The 12,410-nt window shown below is 33.0% G+C and overlaps 1 protein-coding gene across 1 annotated transcript; it reads left to right on the top strand.

Moving 5' to 3' along the window:
- The first annotated feature begins 5,846 nt into the window (after positions 1-5,846).
- On the top strand, positions 5,847-11,378 carry LOC143600096 (alpha-xylosidase 1-like). The gene is given in 4 exon segments (XM_077077878.1): positions 5,847-5,971; positions 5,973-6,257; positions 7,311-8,002; positions 9,339-11,378. Coding segments are annotated over 4 exon segments (2,955 nt in total). The 5' UTR covers positions 5,847-5,861; the 3' UTR covers positions 11,207-11,378.
- The last annotated feature ends 1,032 nt before the right edge of the window (positions 11,379-12,410 follow it).

Below are 12,410 nucleotides of genomic sequence, written 5' to 3'. Positions count from 1 at the left end.
GAATGCTACTTTTTTTTATTATTTGGTTAAACGAACGTGAATATATATCATGTGCATTCATTTTAGTTTGTGAGTGTTCGATATATTATTTTATTTATGTTCGTTTATATTTATATGCGTTTTTTGTTCACACAAATATTCTTACTATTTATTTTTTTAATAGTAATTTAAAATTAATTTGAACTCCATAAACGAAACCCCTGGTTTAGCCCATTTGCAATAGGCCCAAATATAAACAAATGAATTTTTGTTTGTAGATTTAGTCATTTAGCCTCTCATTCTAGGCTTTAGTTTAGCCATCTTAGTTTAGTATTGTAATATGATATTTTAGACTTAATTTATATATTCATTTTATAAAATAATACTTAAAAAATACTTAATGAGAAACATAAATATAATTAACTAGTTTGATCTAGTGGCAAAGATGTGTGGTTTACAAACAAAAGATTGTGATAACTAGTTTCACTTAAGACATTGAGTAAAAGAGAAAGAGTTAAATAGGCTTAATCGGGCCGACTTGAAGCCTGATTTCCGGTCCACTCGTGAAAAAATAGCTATTACCTTTGTCAAAATTTGAAGTTTTAGAGGAACACTATTCATTATTTAAAAAATAGTTAACGATTTTTATTTACATATTTATCATTTGAATACTTTGTTTATTATCATTAATACGCAATATTTTATGTTAAATTAAGATAGTATAAAAGTTTTAGAGTTGATGGTTTTAGAATAAAAAATTATTAAAGACTGGAAATAACAGATAAAAAGTAATCTTAAAGATACTATTTTCTATATGCTTAAAATAATAAATTGAAAATTGTACAAAACATATCAAAACAAATAAAATTGTAAATATCACCCGTTTTTCAATTTTTTGGAAGAACAAAGTGGGGGAAGAAGACAAAGACCAAATTTACAAAATATTAGAACACTTTTTAACAAATAATATAGTACTGTTGGAAATTAGTTAATTGACTGGGATTGTCTACCATAGGTTAGACTAGGGTGCAAACAAGTCGAGTTGCTCGCGAACTATTTGAGATCGGCTTGTTAAAAAGTTCGATCGAGTCGAGCTTAATCAAGCCCGAACTCAAGCCTAAAAGTAAGCTCGTTTAATAAACGAGCCTGAGCTCGAGCCGACTCGCGAGCCTAAATGAACCTGTCATTTATATAATTTTAAAATTAAATATTTAATAATTATTAAGTAATATATATAATGTTCTGAAAAAATAAATAAAAATAACTAAATAATATATATCATTTTATACATCAAATTATAACATAAAAAATATATAAAAATATTTATAATTATAAATAATTGATAAATCGTAAACGAGTCGAGCCTGAACCGAGCTCGAGCTTGAAAATCTACTCACGAGCCGAGCTTGAGCGTTGAAAATAGAGCTTAAAACGAGCCGAGCTCAAGCTCGTGATATGTAAGTTAAATGAGCCAAGCTCGGGCTCGGCTTGTTAGCACCCACAGGTTAGACGTTGTTATATCTAAACGAAGATATATTGAAAGCAAAAAAAACGTGATACAAAAGATGGAAAATAAAACAAAGAGTAAATTGTAATATTCGATCATCTGCTTTGTTTAGTTTTACGATTCCGTCTTAAAAGGATTTTTTTAGCCATTTTGGTTTTTATGTTTTCATTTTCTTTATTGTTTTAGTCCAAATCACTAACATCATTAGTTGTTTTTAGTTTAGTGACGAGTACTTATGAGTTATGACTTTTTACATGTTTTGAAATTTATACACGAGTAAGCTGTCATTTTCGTTTCCGGTTGATCAGTTTTGCAACTTCCGTTCAAATTAAGAGGTTTTTTTTTGCCAATTACGTCCTCATGGTTTCACTTTCTTGCCATTTTAATCCAAATAACTAACATGGTTAGTTATTTTGTATATTACATTCGTACTTATGAAATAATAAAACTTGTAGAAAGTCATAAGCACCCCTCGCTTAACAAAAAACAACTAAAGGTGTTAGTGATTTGAACTGAAAACAGAAAATTAATCTGAGGATAGAAATTGTCAAAATAAATCTTTTGGACATAAGATGAAATTGACTAAACAAATGTACGAAAATTGTAGTTTACTCTCAAACAAAATAATGATACACAAGCCAAAATAATATAGACCAAAAGCACCTACAAGATCAAGATGAAGAATGCCACCATTAAAACCACTCAAAGATTGCGTGGGTTATTCACAAGATGAGTCTGATTTTGATTTATTTGAAAGTTTTAAGTTGGATCTTGATGTCCATGAAAGTTGTTTTGATGTGAGGGTTTTGATCAGTATAAAAAAAGTCGTTTTTCGTCCCCCATAAATGTTTTCATAACATTTCAATGGGATCACTGACCTATTGGTTGGAAGTGGTTACCATGGATACTAGGGTGGACAATACCCGAATCGTTAATCGAATCAAACCAAGAATCAACAAAGATAAAATTAAGTAACCGAAAAGTGGTTATCGGTTATCTCTTCTATCATTGGTTAAGCGAAATTAACTGAACCAAAACATTCATATTTTCATAGATTTCTAGCTTTTAAATCACCGTTTTATGTAATTATGTATCTATCTACTTTATATATTTCTAAATTTTAACCCAAATTAAATTTTTGTTATTAACCAAACCAAACCAATTAACTCAAAAAACATTTTAGCCCAAATGAATACTTTGTATAATCATTTATATTTTAAAGAAAAGTTATATTTCTAACTTTAATTTAAAGGGTGGGGTCCACATGTCTACCCGGTTCACGGTAAAAGGCAAAAAAGGACGATGAGTCATGAGTTGAGTGCAGGAAGTCCGTATCGAGCCAAATCGTAATGCCGCATCGAATCTTTAATTTTTAATTTCTTGATTTTCAATTCAAAACGTGAAATCTCAACTTGTGTCTTCAGACGTAAAATCTGAATTTGTGTCTTCATTATTATTATTATTATTATTATTATTATTATTATTATTTATATGTTTTAGATGGGACTTTAAGACCCCAATTTATCACATTTAATGAGAATTCGGTCGGTATAGGTTTGATTTGTTAGGGTATTGATATTTGCTATAGCAATCGAAAGGAAAACCTCAAAAATTTAAGTTGTGGCCTGACTAAAAAGAATATGCCAATGCATGTTTTAAACGAAAACAATAAAACGAATACTGGTGCCGGTTTCAGTAATACTGATGTTAGGATCGATGTTGTTCAGTCGGATTCGGTCCAGTTCATAACGGTACGAGAATAACGAATAAGGATACCAATTCTGAAAATATTAATACCCACACTGATGTTGTTTGGTTGGAATTGGTTAGATTTGCTATGGTGCCGACACTCGTATAGTTTACAATATATTAAAAATACTACATGTCGAATATAACTCAGTTTCAACAAAGTTAATGCCCGTTTGTGATGAAAAAAAATTTTAAACACACATGCATATTCAAATTTTTATTAAAAGGTTAACGAATGCGACTTATTTGATGAATATCAAACTTAATGAGAAACTATGTTTGTATCATTTTGATCCGTGATGATACTAATGCTCATTGTACTTGTGATTTCCAAATACATGTTACTCGTTGTTCTTCAAGATTGCGGGGTGATCACCGATATCTACTTTCTAGTATACCCATTATCCGAAACATGATTTTAAACTAACATACAAAAATTAAACATAGTTTCAAATTTTAAAACATAGTATATATTATATCTTTGTGAATTGGTGACAATATATGAATATTATTGCCGGATTTTAATACAGATAAATCCGTTTAGTAAGTAATCATATTAGTATAACATAATGTCTCGTGTTAATTTTTTAAAACAATATCATACCCAATGCACTTTAAAAATATTTTTCATTTCAATTTTCCTTAAAGTTCGGGATGATAACCCTAACCCCGACCAACATCTAGAGTATGGCATGAATAGATTTGACAAACAAAGGTAATGTGTTGTGGCCACAGTCTTTTAATACTCGGTTTATGTTAGCTGGTAATACAGGTTTAGAGTGTCAAGCAAGTGATTAGTAAATTGTACAAACGGTTTATAAGTTAAAACGCCGGGTTTAGCCGTAATACCAGTTCACACATGCATATCGATTTGATTCCAAAGTAATTTTCTTGGTTTTGATCACTAATACTTTAATTCTTTTAAGTGATTATGAACTTGATGCATTCAACACTCTAAGGACAATAAAACTGGTTTAACCGAATGGCAGGCAAGTGACTTGTAAACGGGCGAACGATTTATAAGTCGAAACACCGGTTTTAGCGGTAATACCATTCCATACCGGCATTTTGATTTGATTCCAAAGTAATTATTTTTTCCTTTGACTAATGTTTTAAATCTTTTAAGCAATCGTGAACTTAATGCATTTAACACTTCAGTTCCATAAACCTATTGTAGAGTTTTATTTAAAAACTTTATGTTTTATCATGGAATCAACTCATCAAGTACCTTTGGATAATTATTTTTTAACTAAAATAATTTTTTTATGGAATTACAATGTGAACTAGTCAACCCATATTTTAAAAGAGGGTTTAACATAAAAAAAATCGTAGGCTTGGAAGAAGTTACTTCAAAAAGACTTCAAGTTAAAAAAAAATGTTACTATGCGACGCTACATAGAACTATTGTATGGACAAATTTATTGATAGTATTTGTTTTAGAAAATAAAAGATAATTAAACGCTGACATGACAACCATAAGAGCACGTGAATGTAATAGGAGATGATCTAGAACTATCGTTTTAGCATAGTCAAATTATAATGCACGAATCAATAAACAAAATACATATTATGAACAAAAATCTTCATCAATTTACAACATGGTCATTTTCTCTCAACAATTTATATCCACAACTATCGGCACTCGTAAGGGAATTTGTAGAGCCATGGAATGAGAAAATAATCTATTAAATGATTTCATTTTCTTACACTTTGATATTATTCTATATGGTGATCAACTATAAAAAATATCTTCAATTGAAAAGTTATGGTTTTATCATATGTTCATGTCCATTACTAAGATAATATGAGTAGCAAAACGATTAGTTGTTAACTAACTCAAATCATTAACTAAATACATATGAAAATAATCATGAGTGTTGGGATTAAATAAGATTAAAATCTATATAGTCACTATACTAAACAAACAAACCCAATTCACTCAGATAGTGTTCCAATATTCACACTTTTGGGTCAAAAGATCAATCAATACACATGTTTGAAACATTTTATATATATGTTATCACATAAATTTGATATGATCATATTCATTTAATTGCTAGAGTTCATAAAAATCGCATGACTTGAACAACTTTCATTCATGCCCAACAAACATGGTTTGTAAATAGAGGTACAAAAACCGGTTTAAAACTCAAAACCGGTTTGGATTGAAATCGGTTCGGTTTGGTCAATAAAAGTCAAAACCGGTTTATAATCGGTTTCGGTTTAGGTTGAAACCAGTTTCTTACCATTTTACGATCGGTTTCAGTTTTGACCGGTTTTTGCCCGGTTTCAGTTCAGTTAACCGGTTTTGGTGTAGAAAATTACAAACCGGTTCCAAATTTACAGTTTCAATCGGTTCCAAACCAGTTTCTACATAACCGTCTTCAAAACGGTTCAGTTTTGATTCGATTTTCGGATCGATTCGTTTAACTGGTTTATATGCCCACCTCTCTAGTTGTAATGTTAAAAATCTTTATCTATAAGTGCAATTTTCAAGAAATCAAAATTCAATAAAATGAGGTGGTTCCAAATTAGAACCTTTGAAGTAAATACAAACCCTAATTTCATCAACCCAATCTCACCACAATCAAAGCTTGTGCTTGTCCCCATGTGCTATGTGGCTCAAATGGTGGGACCTAATGGTCACATGAACTTTAACACACCACTCACTACCTTAATCTTATCACTTCCCTCCATTTTGCCTATATATTTACACCACCCTGTAGCTACCAAGTGCACCACCACCACCACCACCACCACCACCACCACCACTACCAATAAACACCATGGTGTTGTCTTCTTATGTGACACCCATTTTACACCTTACATTATTATTTGCTATATGTTCATGTGTATGTTCTAAGTCTAGTACCTCACCACCCATAGCCACCAAGATTGGCAATGGCTATAGGCTTGTCTCACTTCAAGAGTCATCAGATGGTGGACTCATTGGTCAACTTCAAGTTAACAAGAAGAACAACATTTATGGTCCTGATATACCTCATTTGCAATTGTATATCAAGTAAGCTTCAAATCACTCAAAGCTACTTTTTTTTTTTATTTTTTTAATATACCTTTTGCCCCCCTTAGTTACTAAATAATTTACTATTTATGGAAACTTTTAAACTTTGATTAAGAGTTCTAACTGTGGTCCACTTATATGTTGTATGGGTGTAGACGAGTCGAGTCGCTTGTGAGTTACTTGAGATCAGCTTGATAAAACGCGACCGAGTTTCACTAATCAAGCTTGAGTAGACTCACGAGTAGCCCTATTATTTGTATGATTTTTAATTTTTGGAATGCATTAATATAAAAACCAAACATACCCAATAAAATGTGACCTATAATAAAATTATTATTGCAGTATATTGAGTGATGTAAAAAGTACCACTGTTTATTTATGTAGCTCTTACCAAAATGCATTTATTATATATGTCACATTAAGTACATAACAATAACTAATATTAGGTAGAAATTTGTGACAAAAATATCTAGATAAACATATTATGTTGTATAAAATATATAATTATAAATTTATGTATATGCATATTAATGTATATAAACTACTAATAAAATAATAATAAATAATAAACAAATCAAACTCGAGTTTAAAAAACCTCAAGCTGAACTAGAGCTAATCATAAGTTAAAATGACAAGCATTTTTGTTTGGAACTTTTAGTTTTTGTTGTTTCTCTCTCAAAATTATCTCTTTAGAATCTTTTTATTTTTTTCTATTAAATCAAACTTAATAAAATAAATAGATAACCTATATTCTTCTCATTGCAAACTTTAACTTACTAATTTGGACTTGTTTACAGCCATCAAATATTTCGAACAATAATTAGTATTCACTTTGTAAAAAAAGCTGATTATTTTGAAGGGGTCTGATATGCAACAGTTCCAAATTAAAAGGGGTCAATAAAATGATTACTTCTTTCGGCTAATATTTTTATTATATACATTAAAATAGATAAAAGACAAACGAGCAATAAGTTACACCGTTTTTTTAATGACATAACTAATTTTTTTAAAAATTACATTAGTTGCTAAAAGTTATTTTATTTTTAATTTCAGACACGAAACCGACGACCGGTTAAGGGTGCACATCAGCGACGCACAAAAGCCGCGATGGGAAGTACCGTACAACCTTCTACCAAGGGATCAACCACCGTCACCGACCCAACAAATCTCCACCCGAAAACTAACCAACCCCATAACCGTCTCTGAATTCTCGGGAGGCGAGCTAATATTCTCCTGCATCACCAAACCATTCTCATTCGCCGTCAGAAGAAAATCCAACGGCCAAACATTATTCAACTCCTCAGCTGACGATTCCTCATCCAGTCCGTACAACTCATTGGTCTTCAAAGACCAGTACCTCGAGATCTCCACATCATTACCCAATGATGCCTCGTTGTACGGACTGGGGGAAAATTCCCAACCACATGGAATTAAATTATACCCGAATGATCCGTACACATTGTGGACCACGGATCAGTCGGCTATTAATTTAAATATGGACCTATACGGGTCCCACCCGGTTTATATGGATTTAAGGAATATTAAAGGGAAGGCATATGCTCATGGAGTATTATTATTAAATAGTAATGGGATGGATGTGTTTTATAGAGGCACCTCTTTGACATATAAAGTGATTGGGGGTGTTTTGGACTTTTACTTCTTTTCCGGCCCGTCGCCGCTAGCGGTGGTGGATCAATACACTCAGCTTATCGGCAGGCCGGCGGCAATGCCATACTGGTCCCTTGGTTAGTACAAGTTTTTATTACTGTTTTACCTTTGGCTCAGTTAGGTTCAGGTATCCCATGTTGCAAGCTGTATGCATTGTGAAGTACTGTACCATATAACTTAACAATGCATATGTCTTGGTTTTAATAATAATATTATTTTAGGGATGCACAAACCTCAAAACGTGTTACAAATCTTAACACTAGAGAATATTCACGGGTTTACACTAACATAATAATTTAATATTTAATGTTACAAGTTTTAAATCAAGAATGCAAATAATAAAAAGTAAATATATTTTTTATTATAGAATTCTATTTGGATTAATGTTTTAACTTTAAATTTTGGCATTAGGTTCTAGAAATAACCCCATTATTATGTTTTAAATATAAACGGGTTAAACATGTTAATCTTTAAACCCTCAGAGTTGATACTAGGTATGTGTATGAAACCGATAAAACTGAACTGAAACTGAAAAACTCAAATATAAAAACCGGTTTAGTTATATTTAATAAAAGCCTAGAACTGAATTGAATTTATTGATTTTTCATTTTTTATTTAATTATTTATTAATTACATATGATTTAGGACCATATCTCTTGAGCTAAATTTATTTCGGCCCAAAGTTTTCAAGCTCAAATAGCCAAACTAAAAAAAAAAAATCAAAAACCGAACTAAACCCAAATTGAAAAAGGGAAACCAAATGTGTATGAAACCGATAAAACTGAACTGAAACTGAAAAAATCAAATATAAAAACCGGTTTAGTTATATGTAATAAAAGCCTAGAACTGAATTGAATTTATTGATTTTTCATTTTTTATTTAATTATTTATTAATTACATATGATTTAGGACCATATCTCTTGAGCTAAATTTATTTCGGCCCAAAGTTTTCAAGCTCAAATAGCAAAACTAAAAAAAAAAAATCAAAAACCGAACTAAACCCAAATTGAAAAAGGGAAACCAAATGGTTTTCAAAATTTTAAATACCGAAGCATATGTTTCTGCCCAAAACCGATATAAACTGAACCATGCACACCCCTGGTTGATACTAACACAATCCGTTTATTTGTGTTTTCGATCTGAAAATGACTGAACCATTTATTTTTAAACCCAAATAAACGTTACAGTCACAAGAAATCTTATTTTAAAAATATTATCTCTTCTGTGTAAAGTTTTTGTTGGTTCCCACCCACTACATAAAAAAAGAAAAAAGAAAATCTTTTAACATATCTTTTGGTCCAACAGGCAACATCATGTACTCTAGCATGTCGGAATCTTATATTGGAATCTCCAAAATACTATTTTTATTTTCGAATGTAACATGTTTTAATGTTTAATGTTTATGTTTTACAGGATTTCACCAATGTAGATGGGGTTACCACAACCTTTCGGTGGTCGAAGACGTCGTCGAAAATTACCAAAAAGCCAAGATCCCACTCGACGTTATTTGGAACGACGACGATCACATGGACGGTCACAAAGATTTCACTCTTAACCCCAACGCATACCCTCGTCCTAAACTCCTCGATTTCCTTAATAGAATACATGCTCGAGGCATGAAGTACATTGTCATTATTGACCCCGGGATTGGTGTCAACACGTCTTATGGGACCTACCAACGAGGTCTAGCAAAAGACGTGTTTATTAAATATGAGGGGAAACCATATTTGGCCCAAGTGTGGCCTGGGGCGGTTAACTTTCCGGACTTTCTCAACCCTGCCACTGTTTCGTGGTGGGGAGATGAAGTCCGGAGGTTTCATGAGCTCGTCCCTGTGGACGGGCTCTGGATTGATATGAACGAGGCGTCTAACTTTTGTTCCGGCTTGTGCACGATTCCCGAAGGGAGGATTTGTCCGAATGGGACAGGGCCTGGGTGGATTTGTTGTTTGGATTGCAAGAATATAACAAATACAAAATGGGATGATCCTCCTTATAAGATTAATGCGTCGGGTACGCAAGTTCCGATTGGGTACAAGACTATAGCGACGAGTGCGGTTCATTATAACGGTGTTAGGGAGTATGATGCTCATAGTATTTACGGGTTTTCACACGCGATTGCGACTCACAAGGCGCTACAGGCGCTTCAAGGGAAGCGTCCGTTTATTTTGTCTCGATCCACGTTTGTTGGATCGGGTCATTACACCGCTCATTGGACGGGTGACAACCAAGGTACTTGGAATGATATTAAGTACTCGATATACACCATGTTGAATTTTGGAATTTTTGGTGTTCCGATGGTCGGGTCGGATATTTGTGGGTTTTACCCGCAACCAACTGAAGAACTATGCAACCGTTGGATCGAGTTGGGCGCGTTTTACCCGTTTTCAAGAGATCATGCTAATTATTATTCACCGAGACAAGAGCTTTACCAATGGGAAACAGTTGCAACTTCGGCTCGTAATGCTTTAGGTATGCGGTACAGGTTGCTTCCTTACTTGTACACGCTGACATACGAGGCGCATACCACTGGCGCACCGATCGCTCGCCCTCTCTTTTTCTCGTTCCCAGACAACCAAGAACTGTATGGACTAAGCACACAGTTCTTACTTGGTGAGAGTCTGATGGTCTCACCAGTTCTTGACCAGGGTCGAACCAATGTGTCAGCCGTGTTCCCTCCTGGAACATGGTACAGTCTGTTCGACCCTAGTCAAGCAATCATTTCAAAAGGAACACGAACTTTCACTTTGGATGCTCCTTTGCATGTAATCAATGTTCATTTATATCAAAACACCATTCTCCCAATGCAAAGGGGTGGAATGATATCCAAAGATGCAAGAATGACACCTTTTACCCTTTTAGTTACCTTCCCTGCGGGGGCCACCGATGCCAAAGCGAATGGAAAGCTTTTCCTAGACAATGACGAGCTTCCCGAGATGCAACTCGGGAACGGTGAGTCAACTTATGTTGAGTTTTGCGCGAGTGCTTCTAAACAAATGGTGAAAGTGTGGTCAGACGTGCAAGAGAGTAAGTTTGCTCTTGACAATGGTTGGGTTATTGAGAAAATTACCGTGTTGGGATTAAGTGGTGTGGGGGATGCGTTTAGTGTCGATGTCGAGGGTAGTTTGGAAACTTTGGACGCGTCGAAAGTCGAGTTGGTCGAAACCGATCACAAGTTTTTGGATGGAGTTAATGAAGTGAAGAGTGTGATGGTGGAAGTTGGAGGGCTGAATATACCAATTGGTAAAAAGTTTACAATGTCATGGAAAATGGGAATTAGTTAGTTATAAGTTGTTAAGGTACTTGTTTGCAAATTGCATGTTCTTTTGTTTGGTTTAGAATGTTGTGTACTTTGGTAGGGTGTTTTAATGTTTGATGAGAGAACATAGGGGCCTAAATCAAGTGCTGCCTCCTTATTTAGCTTCAAAGGATTAAAACAATTTAATCTTCTTATTATGTTTTTTAAAAAAATCAAACTTGTTTTTTTTTGTTTGTAATAATTAATAATTGTTATCATAGTAGTAGATATAATCAAACGACATTATTATTGTTATGTAAAATTAAGCAACAAAGCTGTATTTGAATTACTCATAAAATATAATTGGATTCCATATATCAAAATGTTATGTTTAGATTAAGGTAAAAGAAGTATTAAGAAACTAGTTTTTGTTTTTGATGAGTTTTTCTTTCTTGAATGGTAGTTTGTCCGGATTGTCCGGATTGAACTGAAACATAGAATATTAAATTTACTTGTTTCTTTGGTCATGGGTCAAAATTTACTCGACGCTAATTGTTTCAAAATTAGTTCAAACAATTTGATAATCATTGTTCTAGAGTTACTTTTTTTAACAATGAACTGACTAAACCCCTAGAAAGGTTTTAGTGAGGTTTAATATCGTAAGGCTTAAACCCGAGAATATGACACACGAGCAGGATTCAAATTTTTTATGTCAACCAGAAAAAACTTTTAAGTGAACCCAAGTTAACTCTTGAGTCTTGACCACCCATGAAAAAAGTGGTGATGGTGTTCATAGAGTTACCTGTTATTATCAATATTTAGTTACAATTTTTATAAAAAAATTATAGTTTTCATCAACTATATTTGTATTTGTAAAATAAGTTTTAAGTTTGATTAAATAGAAAAATACGAAAATAAAATGCATGGGCCATTATGATCAACGGTCAACACAACGTGTTCCAAAATGCACCCATAAATTCAAGGACCACTATTATAAATGGAAGAAAACATCACTTTCACTTAGAGATATCTAGAATTGCCGATAATTGCGATATAAGTTCTATTCAAAAGCACAATTTCTTTGGATTTAATAGTGATATTGACTTATAGAAAAGAAAACCAAAATTTACTCTGAAAAAAGGGTCTCTTAAAATGTCTCTTTATGGGTGTTTATGCTATGCGTAGTGGAGGGGCTACAAAATGAACGTTTTACGCTATGTGGCGCTCAGTCGGCAAAAAGTAGATTTTTG

This window comes from Bidens hawaiensis, unplaced genomic scaffold (genome assembly GCF_021521415.1).
Source record: "Bidens hawaiensis isolate Kalapana, Puna unplaced genomic scaffold, B.hawaiensis_p1.1 tig00053345_1, whole genome shotgun sequence".
NCBI lineage: Eukaryota > Viridiplantae > Streptophyta > Magnoliopsida > Asterales > Asteraceae > Bidens > Bidens hawaiensis.
This window is presented reverse-complemented; position numbering and strand designations above follow the sequence as displayed.